At 48.9% G+C, this 15,295-nt stretch overlaps 1 protein-coding gene across 4 annotated transcripts in view; it reads left to right on the forward strand.

The window, feature by feature from the left end:
• Nucleotides 1–15,295, forward strand: part of PCSK7 (proprotein convertase subtilisin/kexin type 7) — a 226,331-nt gene that overhangs the window by 202,692 nt on the left and 8,344 nt on the right. For all 4 annotated transcript variants that reach the window (XM_078682281.1, XM_078682283.1, XM_078682284.1 and 1 more), the window contains one exon: nt 11,108–11,202. In XM_078682281.1, coding sequence (XP_078538407.1) covers nt 11,108–11,202 — 95 coding nt within the window. The remainder of the gene's footprint in view (nt 1–11,107; nt 11,203–15,295) is intronic.

Here is a 15,295-nt window from a genome sequence, read left to right on the forward strand (position 1 = left end):
CATAATGAATCCCACCCAGAAGATCCATTACCTGGGTGCACAACTGGACACAGAAAAAGAAAACGTGTGTCCTTCGGAGGAGAGATGGTCATCTATCAAGGCGAAGTGCGTGCTTCTCCTCCAGTATGCACGTCCGACAGTTCGGCAAGTATCCTCTCTCCTGGGGTCCATGGCATGATGCATATTCATCGTGCCAAACGCACGTTTGCAGATGCGTCCTCTGCAACAGTGTCTGGAAGATCAGTGGAAACAGAGGACGGGATGCTGGGAGGATCGAATTTATCTCCAACAGTCGGCAAGAGATTCCATTCGGTGGTGGATGAAGAAGGCACACTTGATGAAGGGAGTTCCTTTTCATCAGGACCCACCAACGCAGACACTAATCACAGATGCTTCTCTCCTAGGTTGGGGGGCACATATGGGCCCTCTTCAGGTACAAGGGCTATGGTCAGACTTCGAGAAAGGATATCACATCAATCTACTCGAACTCAGAGCGGTCCATCTTGCTCTCAAGTCTCTGGCTCCATCTCTACAGACTCGGTCCCTTCTGGTGCAAACAGACAATACAACAACAATGTATTATCTAAACAAGCAGGGGGGTACCAGATCCAGGACTCTGTCCATAGAAGCCCAGACCATCTGGCATTGGTTACTTGCACGGGCCTGTCAATAACAGCAGTTCACCTACCAGGGAGTCTCAACTCAGAGGCGGACGGCCTCAGCAGAGACTTCGTCGAAGCGCACGACTGGGTTCTCAACGAAGACGTCGCACACAGCATTTTCCAGGCTTGGGGAACACCCGACATCGATCTGTTCGCAGACGCGGCAAACACAAAATGCCCGGTCTTCGCGTCCAGGTTTTCCCAGAAAGGGTCTCAAGGGAATGCCCTTTTGATAGACTGGTGTCAAAATTTGCTGTACGCCTTTCCACCGACACCGTTGATACCAGCAGTGATCAACCGGATGTTCAAGACCAACTCCAGAATGATACTGATTTGCCCGGAGTGGCCACGCCAGTGGTGGTTCCCAGATCTCCTCCAGTTGTCCATCAGGCCACACAGGAGATTGCCTTGTCGCCCGGATCTTCTGTCCAAGCAGGATGGGCGAGTGTTTCACCCCAATCTGCCCTCCCTGCGCTTGGCAGCATGGCTCCTGAAGTCATCCAGTACGGACATTTACAGCTGAATCCGGAGTGTATGAACATTCTTAAGGAGGCAAAGCGGCCTTCTACAAGACAATCCTACGGATTTAAGTGGAAACGCTTTTACCTCTGGTGTCAGAGTAAAGGTTTTGACCCTATTCATGGTCAAGAACAGGTGATCTTGCCTTATCTTCTTTACCTTGCTGAGTCTGGTTTGCAGTTTAGTTCTATCAAGGTCCATCTTGCTGCAATAACTGCTTATAGAAAATCGCCAACACAGATATCGTTTTTTCGGATGCCTGTGGTGAAGGATTTTCTAGAGGGGTTGAGGAAGGTGTTTCCTCCAGTCAGGTCTCCTTCTCCACCTTGGGAGCTTAATGTGGTATTGACTAAGTTGATGGGTCCACTGTTTGAGCCCATACATAAAGCTTCTTTGTAAACTTGGAAACTTGGGAATTTATAGAGCGCAGTTGTTGCCCGAAGGCGTCCAAGCGCTGGGATAACCGTGACCTACAGAGAACAAGGAAGGGGAAAAACAACGGTTTTAGCAAGCGGATGTGAATAGATGAGTCTTCAGTTGCTTGCGAAACATAGTAAGGTTGAGTGGCTCTGAGATGAAATGGCAGAGTGTTCCAGGCCTTGGCTGCGTTGTACATGAACGTCCTTCCGCCGGTTCTAGATCTTTTTATTCTTGGGACTACTGCTAAAAGAGTCTGGCTGGAACGAAGACTACGATTTGGGATGTAATGGGTGACCAGATCACGGGCAATGATAGGTCCCATGTCCCAGAAGGCTTGATGGGCTATACATAGCGCCTTGAACAGAACTCTCTGCCGGACCGGTAGCCAATGAAGGCTAGTCAGTCCGGTCCTCACTGAGTGTCTACGAGGGATTTTTAGTAGAAGGCGAGCTGCGCAGTTCTGTACAGTCTGCAGCCTACGAAGGGTATATTCTGGTGCGCCCAGATAAAGTGCGTTATTAAAATCAAGGCGTGAGTGAATAAGGCCTTGAATGGCAGCCTGTTTGGCTTCCATGGGAAGGAGGGGAAAGATTTTATTTAGCACTCTCAAAATGCCAAAACAGGTGGCCGACAGTTTTGTGGCTTGGACATTGAAAGATAGTGAACTGTCCAGCCACACACCGAGGCTTTTGATGGTGTTTTTTGGGGTTGGGGGGGTCCTAGGCATGAGGGCCATAGGGAAGGGGGAAATGCCGGCTCTGATGGTCCTAGGAGCATCAGCTCAGTTTTTTCTCCGTTCAGTTTCAGGGATGATGACGACATCCAGTTCTTCACTTCCTTCAGGCATTCTCTGAGCCCCCCTGGCGCAGTTCGAGATGCCTCCTGCGCCAGTGAGACCACCAGCTGCGTGTCGTCCGCATATGAGAGGATTTTGACTCCAAATGGGCGGACGACACTAGCCAGCGGTCTCATATATAGGTTGAATAGAGCAGGGCTCAGAGAGGAGCCCTGAGGTACTCCACAATTTAGAGGTCTGCTGGAGGAAACTGAATCGCCATCAAAAACCCTGAAAGATCTGTTCCCCAGAAAGGATTCAAACCATGCCCAAGCTTTATCCTTAATCCCCACACAGGACAGGCGGCTCAGTAAGGTGTCATGACTGACCGTGTCGAAGGCCGCGCTTAGATCAAGGAGGATCACTGCCACTGATCCTCCCTGATCCAAGATTTTTCTCGTTTCCTCTATGACCATAAGGAGGGCGGTCTCTGTCCCGTGCTTAGGTCTGAAACCCGTCTGAGTGGGATCCAGTATGTGATGGTCCTCTAGATAGTTCACTAACTGTTGGGTCACATATTTCTCCAGAACCTTGCTCAACCAAGGGAGCAGAGAAATAGGGCGATAGTTAGCCAGATCAGACGGGTCCAGATTGGGTTTCTTGATCAGTGACCTAACCATGGCCTGCTTCCAAACGGTTGGAACGGTGCCAGAGGAGATGGAAGAATTTAGTACCTCTGATGACGGGCAGGATGGTATGGGATGCTGCCATTAGGATGTCAGGAGGGGCAGGGTCGGCCCGAGAACCTGATTTGACACTGAGGGCTAATGATTCTAAAGTGGAGAGGTCTAGTGGGGGAAAGTGAGTTAGGCTGTAAGGAGTGGGGGAATGTGGCAGGCTAGGAAGGTTATTAGGTTGACTAGACGGGCCAATGTTTAGGGAAGAAAAAGTTGAATACATTTTGTTGATTTTCTGATAGAAGAATTCGGCAGCGTCATTACATTGGGTAACAGATTTCTCGACATGCACCGCAAAGGATGGGTTCATTAACTTTTTAATGATCTGGAAGATCTCTTTGGGTTTAGATCTAGCTTTCAGGATTTTGTCGGCGAAATACGTCGACTGAGCTGCTTTTATTTGAGTTTTGTACTCGTTAATGGTTTCACGGTACCGGGTTTTGTTGTCAGCCGATGTGTCTAAACGCCAGCGTCTTTCCGCCCTTCTACAGAGACGCTTTTTTTCCCTTAGAGACTGGGTGTACCAAGGGGCGGTTTTTTGGGGCCGCTTCAGTACCGTCTTGCTCATTGGGAGAGTAGAGTCAAGAGTGTGAGAGATCCAGTTGGTATAGGCCTGGTTTGCTAGGGCAGGATCCTCCTGAATCTCTGGTTGTGAGCTAGCAAGTTTGATGCACCACTTATCAACCTCAAGGCGCGGCCAAGCTCGCCTGAGTTTGGTGGTGGGGGCAGGTGGAGAGAGTTTAAGTGTGGTCCATTTGAAAGGGATTAAAAGTGGTCAGTCCAGGGTAAGGTAATGCCTGGGTCCACTGTGATCTCAGAACAGTTTGAAAAAATTGGATCCAGTAAGTGGCCTTTTTCGTGGGTGGGGAAGGAGACAAGTTGGGTGAGTTGTAGAGCTGCTAGATCCTCTAATAGGATAGCGGCTGTGTGGTCCGAGGGGGAGTCAAAATGTAAATTCAAGTCACCCAACATGGTAAAGTTAGAAGAGGTGCTGACTCTGTTGGCCACATTAGATGGCAGAGTTTGAGGGAACTGCTTCGGGAGGCTGGGCGAGCGATAGATAAGGGTGCCTGAAAAGCAGATGTTAGGAGAGAGGTTGATGTTAAAACCCATGTTCTCACAATCCGAGATGGTCTCAGGAGAGAGTCGACAGTGATATTGCTCCTTATGGATGATAGCAAGGCCTCCTCCTCTCCCTTTTGGCCGGTCTTGCCGTGTTATTTGATAGCCGGCGGGGAGGGCCTCTACTATCGCCGGGTTGGACTCACTGGTAAGCCAGGTTTCCGTAAGGAACAATATATCTGGGGTATGCTCCTCTATCAATAAGGCCATTTCGGCGCTATGCTTGGGCAGCGAGCAACAGTTTAGTAGGAGCATATAGAATTCCTGTGTGGATGTTGTGCACAGGTTAGGTTTGAGAGGCGCAGAACAAGCAGGACACTTATCTTGGAAAGTAGCATTCCTGGTAGCCATCACTTCTGCTCGTCGAGTGAGCGAAATTCAGGCTCTGTGTTGCAAGGAACCGTACACAGTTTTTCATGGAAACGGAGTGGTGCTCAGGACTCATCCGGCTTTTCTGCCTAAGGTGGTGTCGGATTTTCATGTAAACCAATCCATAACATTGCCTACTTTCTTTCCAAACCCTTCGAGTCCGGCTGAGCGGACTTTGCATTCATTAGATCTAAAGAGGGTTTTGAAATTTTACTTAGATAAAACGAAGTCTTTGAGACACACGGACCGTTTGTTTGTGAACTATGGTCCTACGAATACTGGTTTGGCAGCATCCAAGAGATCCATTTCTAGATGGATAGTGTCATGTATCTTACTGGCTTACCAGCTAGCCCACAAGTCTTTATCAGGTAGACCTAGGGCTCATTCTACGAGAGGGAAAGCTGCTACCACAGCTCTCCTTAGGAATGTGACTATGTAAGAGATATGTAAAGCAGCTACTTGGCGTTGAGTGCATACGTTTACACGCCATTACTGCTTGGATTCTGATGCGCAGGTTGATGCTCAAGTGGGACAAGCATCACTCAGAAATTTGTTTGCTGTTTCTAGTTAAACACTGTATTTTTAAAGGTGCAGCTATGCATTTATCTGTTCGCCCGCTTCTAGTGGGTATGAGCTTGCTACTCTATTCAGTGCTTATGACTATTAATGAGTATCCCCTGGAAGAGAAGGATTAGTTACTTACCTGTAATCCTAGTTCTTTTCCAGGGGTATACTCATTAAAGTCATAAGCACCCTCCCGCCTCCCCGGGCGAGCAGTGGTATTGAAGTTTTTTCACTATGTATTGTGAAGTTTTTATGTGCAGATTCCTGCTAATAGTTTACTGTACTGTACAAAAGAACTGACCTAACTGTCACCTGTGGTGCATGATGGGAACAGAGTTCTCCTAGAGGCCTTAAAGGCAAAGTGTACAGATTCTCTGGGGCCTTAAAGGCAGGGTGCCAGTCTGATTTTCTGTACACAGACAATTTTTCATATGCAGCCTTTTAGGCTAATAACTGTGTACAACAGGTTCTTTGATGAAAATAAAAGTTTTTCATGGTTATGAAATGCATTTTGGGCTCATGCCTGTTTATTGCATTATATATAGCATATTTTCATGCTTCAGAACGTGTGTAATGTTGGCTTTATTAGCCTATGTATATATGTTAGGCTGCATATTATGGTTATTATACATTTATATGTGTATAATTAGTTTAGTACTATGTACTTTTTGTACAAAGTCAACCGAGTCTTGAGTCTGAGCTTTTTGGGTGTCTCTGAAGTTCAACCTATACTGTTCAGTGGTTAGGCCAAACCCATCAATCCGAGAACTCTCCAAGACTTTGTAATTGTCAGCGTCCTCTTCTCTGACAGTGAGGAGCTTGGCACTACCTTTGTCTGCAAAGGAGTGCTACAAGATTGCTGCCCACTGCTCCTGGGGTACTTTCTGTACTTTTTCAGGACCTCTCCAGTGCAGTAATCCATTTGTGGATGTCATCCCCATTCTGATAGGGAGGGGCAATCTTGTTAAGGTTTCTATTGTCATAAGACCTATCCCTACCACTAGGGATATTGCTGCCACCATGGGACTCTAGCCCCAACTTTTTTCTTGCTCTTTCAAGCTCTAGGGTCTCCTTCTGTAAGGCTACTTCTTGTCTTCGTATTCTCAGTTGGACTTCTTTCATCCTTGCCTGATGCTCTCTCTTCTCCTGGGAGGTACCCCTCCTATGAGAAGAGATAGAGGACCCTATAGATGTACCAGAATGATTAGATTCCACTGAAGGTGATCTTGGTCTTCTGGGCACACCACCAACTCTTCCTGGGGGGACAGGGATGAGGCCATATTGGCCCTCCTCATCTCCAGTAGGAGCGGGGTTCACCAGGTCTAGGTTCTTTTCACCTGCCTGGTTTTCATCAGAGTCAGAGTCCTGGTGGGGTAACCCACTAGGATTCTCCTCCTCAGATGTATCCACCCCATTGCCTGCCTTGTCAGGATCTGATGCCTTTTTAAAGTCATCAAGCAATAACACCTCTATAAGGCGTTGGGTATTAGGATTCTGCCCTGGCCTCTATTTCCTCATGGCACACAGAGCCCTTAGCTATTGGAAAGGGAATGTGTCACACTTAGATGTATGTCTGTACTTGACTGACATCTGGGATGGACCCACTAGGTCCTTCCTTTGAAGACATGACTAGTGAGGTGTGGTGTATGCACCTACCTACACTATTTGTTTCCTACTAAATCTCTCTCGAGTTGTAGAATGGGTGTGCTAGGCCCTTGACACACAGCTCTAAGTTCAGTAGAGCTTACTGTATTTATAAGCTTGTATTATATGTACCTATGGTACCTTTTAGTGGTTTTTCAAATGATCAATACTCAAGATTATCTGGTAAAACAATGCAAGCTGGAATCCAACACGCTGCACACCAATGTGAGAAGTTGGCCTGGCATATGATGTCCACTATTCTAGTGGGCACCTTGCACCAGTCCAAAGACCCTTATTGATGGTAGCTTTAGACAACCTTTATAGAAAGCTATCCTAGTGGTAGCTGTGGAGAGCAGCCTTCAGGCTAAGTCTTGAAGGAATGTAAAGCAGCTTGTTTTACCAGTCTGTAACCTCTTGAATGACCAAATGAAAGCAGAACCACACCTGGTATATATATAAAATATATGTATTTATTCTAAACACACCCCTCGAGCCTCTTTATGAGGCTAGAGGCAAAAGTACAATACAAGAACATAAATAGCACACAGTAAATCAGCACAGTGTACACTTTGCCCTAGGGGCCACACAAACCATATACTAAGAAAGAGGTGAATGAACCACGAGAAGGATAGAAGCAAGGCCTAGGGCCTGTAGAACCGCTGGGGCAACCAGGAACCACTCAAGGTAGGGACGCAGGAGACCCACGGGGGACGCGTGCAGTGTCTAAACACAGCCGCGAATCACCATAGACTACTATGTAGAAAGTCACGATTAGATTTTTAAAGTATAAGGACACTTAGGAGTGGACTAGGAACAAACCCCTTCAGTACTGGACACTTCGAGAGTCAAGACCCACTGGAGCACCAAAGTACTCGTGTTACCTCAGCTAGGGAAGCCAGGTGTATAGGTGACTTTTCGTGTCGGGTTTCGTCGTTGTTTCCAATGGAGAGCTGCAAAGAAGTGCTGCAGGCGTCCAGGAGAAGAGTGTCCGGATGGATCCAAGGGTGGATCGGAGATCTGAAGAACCTGAAAGCAGAGGGGACAGAGTCTGGGTCACTAGTCAGTGACCAGGAAGGTAACAAGAAGATGCCAGCCGATGTCGGGTGATTTCAGGTGATGTAGGTGAAGCTTGACTCTGCAGCCACGAGGTCCAGAAGGCGTCGACGACAACCAGGAGCGGGATTCGAGGTGTCCCACGACGGATGTTGAGTGCTGCAGTGTCTGTATCCGGATTGGACCCAACAAGCCTTGGCAACAGCAACCCACGCAAGATGACAAGATTGGCTTTGGTGCAGACCTGCAAGGTCTGAGGGACTCACCCTTTGGAGGAGAGTCAGGCATGTCTGGAGCAACCAGGGAAGCCCAGAAACAAAGATGATTCCTTTGTGGGGACCCACTAGTCGATGGATCAGGGATCGCGAAGAGGCCTCGAGCAGGAATGTAGGAAGCGAGCCCACGGAACACTTGTGAAGTGTAGGCCCACAAACTTCGGTGCAAAAGGTGCTCAGGGCTTGGACTACAAGTAGCCCAATGCACAACTTCGGGAAAGCTCAGGAAGTCGATGCACTAGCAAATGTGCAGGATGTCCGGGAGTTTCGGCCCCACGTCTCTCGTGATAGCTACAGGTCTCAGCTTTGCTGGGGACTCGTGTCCACCTCGGAGATGTCTGGAAGTCCGTGTCCTGTGTCGCAGATTCCTCCGGATCCGGCGGGATCCTAAAAAATGCAGACCGGCAAGATGCTTCTTTGGTGCCTGTTTGAACAGGGGGGTTACTACTTGACCCAAGGGAGTTTTCTTCCATCTTCCTGTCGAAATGGAATGTCGAAGGTCCAAGATTTGTGTTTCAGAGTTTTGTCCCGGGTAATCTAACGTCCTAGGGACTGGGTTCCTATACTTATACCAAGTTTAGGGGATAGAGTAACTCTAAGGCCCCACCTATGGGAGGGCATGGGGAGAGGGTGGTTACACCCCTTCCCCTTTCTCCAGTTTCATGCCAGAGCTGGGGCTTAACTGGGAAATGCACGAGGACACCTTGTGTGCCGCAGGCACTGTCTGAAAAGCATTCACGGAATGCACTCACCCTGCCCCAATACACTGAAGCCTGTCTGGGGAGGTGGTTACACCTCCCTGGACAGGAAACCTATTGTCCAGGTCTCCCCTGCCGGAGTTTCGTCCAGCAGCAGGATGTCAGACTCGTGTCTGTGGCAGCAGCATCCATTTTGTGATGCTGGGGCTCTGTTTAACTTTCACCGGTTAGACCAGTGTGTACATGTCTTCTCCCTCTAGAAGGGTGGAATGCTACCCCTGCCGCCAGAACTGGCGGGGGTAGTATTCCAAAGTGTTTGACACCAAACACGACATGTTTTGATGCAGCCATTCCAAAGTTGGCATTAACCACGAGGTTATAATGCACTTAAGAGTATATGGTGTGGCTGTATCATAGAACAGCAATAAGGAAGGGATTCCGAAAACTGCAGAGGGGCTCAGTTGATGCTAGGGCACCCTCTCATACAAAACCAAGCACTCTGCCTCCAGGATTGTCAAGGCCTGCCATAGGAGTGACTTATAGGTGTATATGTGTCTATTTTAAAAGGTAGATATAGGTATACTATTTCTAAGTAAGGGGTGCAACCACCACCATCTTACCCAGGCTGCCGTAGCAGACCTTTGGTGTCAATTTGGAAGGCTTCCCAGCGGTGGCATAATACATGCTTCAGCCCCTGGTAGACCTCTGGGGTACCTATGCCCTTGGTACCTAAGGTACCATATACTAGGGACTCACAAGGGTAACCCAGTAACCAATTTGGAGTGTACCTAATGTACATGCAGTCTGTTTAGAGAGGGAAACAGATAGGCTGGGACCCTGGATAGCAGGATCCCAGACAAACTAAGTCGAAAACCATCAAAACACCAGGCAAAAAGTGGAGGGAACCATGTAGTTGGATTCCACCTTCCTACAATCAGTGTTAGGACAGAGAGTGGGGGCAGGGGGGTAAACACGGTGAGCTTTTAACCTGATGATCAGTGTTAGGACAGAGTGGGGGCGGGGGAGTAAGCACGGCGAGCTTTGAACCTGATGATCAGTGTTAGGACAGAGTGGGGGTAGGGGGGTAAGCTCTACATATTAAGGGTAAAGTGGCCGCTTCTATGACATACCTAAAGCTGCTGGTTGAGAAGCTTGCAATGGACCCAGCCTACCTTCCCCTCCCCTCTGAAAAACAGAAGGGGGGGAGGAGAGAAGAGCTGCTGAGCGAAGCTGCTGGCAGACTCCGAACTTGAAGCCTAGAGGAGGGGGCCAGAGGAGCAAGCAGCCCAGAGTAGAAAGGGAGACAGGGACACTTGTTTTCAAGAAATGAAATGCACTGTTCATACCCTATAGACAAACTTCCAAGGCATGAATAGTGGTGAGGCTTGCAAACAGGAGCAGTTTCCCTCCTCCCTGTCCAAAGGGGAGGGGTCGAGAGGGGAAATAGCAGGCTGGAGAAGGTCCACGCTGGGTTGTTTTAAACTTTGGAGATAAGGAGAATAGAATGCAGAGGGAGGAGAGAACAGCCAGGGCCTGTGACCCATGACGAGAGAGGAAAGCCATATGGCGCCTCTGCTCGTAAGTGCGTGTATATGTGCGCACATGCAAGCAAGCTTTAGGCCACAGTGGTAGCATTTTCTGAAGCTCTTACTAAAAGTCTCGCCAGAGCACAGCGCATGCGCTGCTCTAGGCTCATCCTAAAAACCATGATATTTGCCAGTTATGGTTCAGTAAACTAACTAGGAGTTGTACCTCCTTATGCACTGCTAATGATCTCACATTTTGCATCACTCATGACATGTTGAATTACATCATTGAGGATTTTCTCCAGCCCCATCCTTGATGGCTTTGACTGACACATGCCATGCTCTCAGAAGATTACATATGGTAAATGTCAGCAATATTTCATGTGGATTCACCAAATGATGCCATATTTATTAGCTAGCAAACAAATACATCCGAACCTGCACAAATTTAAAAATACAAGATTATGGTAATCATCCTATGCATTTTCTCACAATTGCTGCTGTATTCACTTTATAGTGATGGGAAACAATCACATTCACCCGGAGTGCACTAAGATGGATGGGGCAGTATCGACACTAAAATGATTGGGACTTGTCTTCTTAATCCCAAGCCACGCCACTATGGTCCAAAAATTGCATTACAGTGACCTAGATCTTTCACCCAGAATCGAATCCTGATTGCCAATGTTCCTAGAAGCAGCTAGCTGCTCCATCAGTAATGTTTGCCTCCTACCTCCTTCTAGGGATCCTTCTGGCTACATTGACTGGACATTCTCTACAGTGAGGTGCTGGGGGGAGGAGGCTGAAGGCACTTACCGGATCTCCATCATAGACACAGGTGAGCATGGAAGGAGCATGGCCCCCTGGTTACTGCATTAACTGTGGCTCAAGATGTTCGCTGCTTAATATCTTCTAGGAGGAAGTATTTGAGGGTTTGTAAAGTTTGTTACATCAGGTTCGGTGTTCTGATCTGTGTATGGCGGGCATTGCGGGCATGTTTGGTTAGCTAAGAGCGTTGCCATGAAGGTGAAGGGGACTCATATGTCTAGAAGAGATTTTTTTGTATTTGCCTCAGAAGGTCTGTGTTGTGGCGCATGGCAGCCGGGCGATGTTTTCCACCTAGAGCTGTTCACACGACAAGGCTCCTCGCTCGCGTGTGTGTGGCTCGCTTCTTGATGCGGTGCAGTTGGGGAGCGGTTTACAGATCAGGAGACTGAGTGAGGTGCCTGACACTGTTGTAGTGATTCACCATATTATCTCTCTCCCCAGAGCTTCTTTCATTTGAAAATAAACACTTGAACTCACCTTGAGTCTTGTGTTCCTTCAGACTCTGCAAACTTGCATGCTGATAAGCACTTTCAGCGGTTCTTTGTAATGATGGAGGGCAAAGATGCCATTCAGTGTCATGAAGTGGCCCATGGAGGCCATGCAGACGTTGAAGAAACAAATGTGTACAGTCAAGTGAGAGACCTTGAGTTTAGTGATAGTGCTGGAGGGCTCTGTTTTACAGTGGGGTCAGTACAGTGGCTGTAGGAGCTCTGTGATGCTCTGGAGGAGCCATTACTGCAGAAGAGGGCCAAATGGATTTGTAGCAACAGCGAAGAGGGTCAGTGGTGCCGCAGAAAGGATGTAAGGGACTGTAATAGTAGTAAAAGGAATAAAACAGTCCAGTTTGGGGCAATGTAAAGGTTCCTCCATGCAAAAGAAGGTCAAAGGAGTTGATGGTACAAAGGTGCAGGCCTCTGATCACATTGATGCAATAAGCTGGTTGCAGTGGTGGCCTTGTTGTACAGTAGAAATCTAGAAGAGCATGTGTGGGAGGTTAAGGCTCTTTTACGTGCAGGGCTGTGTGGGCTCCAAGTTCTTCCTGCGAGTCCAACAACATGTGTTGAGTGGAGGAGTAGGCAGAGGGTGCAGTAAAGCAACTAATGACTCCACAGGTCCCATGAGGGAGTTGGCAGGGTTTTTCAATGCTGTGAAAAGACTGCAGTAGTGCCTTGCATCTGAATCAACAGAGAGTGAAGCTAGTGATCTAAGCATAGTGACCCTCTCTCTTCTCTTTCTCGGGTAGGCACAAGTATTATCTGCCTGTTGCTTGTATTTTTTAGTCCTGACATTTTGTCTTTTTTAGGTCTCGCCTGTCAATGCGCATGCGCATTGAGCAGAGCGAGACTATGGGGGCTTAAACAGAGCTTACCTACACTGGCGATTCACTGGCGATTTGATGAAGTGCATGTGCACTTTTAACTCAATGCGCTAGCGCAATTAGTTAAAATGAGCGTGCACAGCATCAAATCGCCAGCTTAGTGCCGCCAGCAGCTCTTCCCGCTCCGCCCCCTGCTGCATCAAAGGCTTGGCGCTCTGCCTCAGCCAAGCCATTCTCCTCCCCTAATTACCCCCTGCTGCATCAAAGGCTTTTTCACGGCCGGCCGGCCGTGCTTTCAGTTTCACGGCTGGCCGGCCGTGTCTCCTTTTCTTTTTTCTTTTTTTTTCTTTTTTTTTAATCCGCTGCATGTTGATAATAACGATATCTGCTTGCTTTGCTTTATAGCACTTCTTATCATAGTTTTGCCGTTTCTAAGTTCTATCAATCACAGGTTCTACTGTTATCATTCTCCTCCCCCCTCCCCACATTAATGCCCTCCGTCTTGTTTGTTGCAGTCTGTCTTCCTTTTGTCTCTCCCTATCCCTCTTACTTCACCTTTTTCTCTCCCCTTCCCTCTGCTTCGCCATCTCTTCTTTCCCTCTCGATTCCCCGTGTTTCCTCCTTTCCCCCGCCTCACTCTCTTCACTATATGTCTCACTCCTTTCTTTCTCCCCTTTATATATTTTTTCCGTTCTCTACTTCTCTCTGTCCCTTACCTCTGCACACCCCTTCCCTCCCTCCACTCGTCTGTTCTCTCCCTGCCCCCTTGTTTTTTTTTCCTCGCACAAATGGGAAAAATGGCACCCATCTGTGAACCTGGCAACCCTGGGAGCTGCTTTCCTTCTTAGATGGCATTACGTCAGCAGCTATTCCGGGTCCCTGCCACTCCGGGTCCCAGTTCAGGCCTTTCTTTTGCACGTCATTGTTTTCGGGCAAATTGGTCCAATTTTCAAAAGGGTAGGGGGTGCGGGGGCACACTGCAGGTCAGCATTACATACCGCAAATCATTATGGCAGATGCAGTTCCTGTTAGATGTGTTTTAACATATGTGTTTGCACAGCCAATGCTTGATGCATTCCTGGACATGTGTTTCTGAGTTATTTCGCTCCTTCAACAGAAAGTTGCAGTCGTATTGAGATCAATTACAGTTCCTTCTTCCACGTGTATCTGCTGCTGTACATTTAAATGTATATCAGTTCTCCTGCAAGAAGTGTTGTCTTCCATACTATGCTCTCCAGATGACACCATATCATCAGCGATTCCAGAGCTTTGCCCTGGGCTTGCCTTTACCTTTTAGGGTGCATTAGTACATCTGTTATAGTTGAAATGAAACAGGACGACAACTCCCAGAATGCATTCGGCTGTTAAAAGGAAAGCTGAGCACTATTCTGTGTAGCTGGTATTGTGCTCTTACTTGTACATCCGTTCCTGTGCTATGAGCTGCTCCTGGGCTTTTAAAAATGCAGCAGTCCTACTGAGAATGTATATGGAGTCCCTGCTAATAATTGTTGCATCTGTGGCATTAAACAAGTCAGACCCCTCACCCTCACCCCCTCACCCTCACCCCCTCACCCTCACACCCCCTCACCCTCACACCCCCTCACCCTCACACCCCCTCACCCTCACACCCCCTCACCCTCACACCTCACTCACCCTCACACCCCATCACTCACCCTCACACCCCATCACTCACCCTCACACACCCTCACATCCTCTCACCCTCACCCACCCACCCTCACCCCCTCACCCTCAACCCCTCACCCTCACCCCCTCACCCTCACCCCCACCCCCTCACCCTCACACCCCCTCACCCTCACACCCCCTCACTCACCCTCACACCCCCTCACTCACCCTCACACCCCCTCACCCTCACACCCCCTCACCCTCACACCCCCTCACTCACCCTCACACCCCCTCACTCACCCTCACACCCCCTCACTCACCCTCACACCCCCTCACTCACCCTCACACACCCTCACTCACCCTCACACACCCTCACTCACCCTCACACACCCTCACACCCCCTCACACCCCCTCACTCACCCTCACTCACCCTCACTCACCCTCACACCCCCTCACACACCCTCACTCACCCTCACACACCCTCACTCACCCTCATACACCCTCTCACCCTCTCCCACCCTCACACCCTCACTCATCCTCACCCCCACACCCTCACTCATCCTCACCCCCTCATCCTCACACACCCTCACTCACCCTCACACCCTCACTCAGCCTCACTCAGCCTCACCCTCACACACCCTCACCCTCTCACCCTCTCACCATCACCCCCTCACCCACCCTTACCCTTATCCCCTCACCCTCACACACCCTCAGTCACCCTCACACCCTCACCCTCACACCCCCTAACCCTCACACCCTCACCCTCACTCCCTCACACCCTCACTCACCCTCCCTCACACACCCTCACACACCCTCACCCTCACACACCCTCACCCTCACACCCTCACCCTCACACACCCTCACCCTCACACCCTCACCCTCACCCCCCCTCACACCCCCTCACACACCCACTCACCCTCACACCCCTCACCCTCACACCCCTCACCCTACTCAGTGCTACAACACATATTGTGTTACAATAGGTGTCACATTTGCGAAAGATAAAACTATTGGCATTGTAAATAACAAAGCTATTAATTTCGCTATTTTCAAAACAAGCACATAAATAAAAAATGTGTCCTTTACAATACCAATAGCTCAAACTTTCCTAATGCGAGACCTATTGCATTGCTGTGCTTCTCTCCCCTGCTGCACTCTCCTG

Source organism: Lissotriton helveticus, chromosome 3_1 (genome assembly GCF_964261635.1).
Source record: "Lissotriton helveticus chromosome 3_1, aLisHel1.1, whole genome shotgun sequence".
NCBI lineage: Eukaryota > Metazoa > Chordata > Amphibia > Caudata > Salamandridae > Lissotriton > Lissotriton helveticus.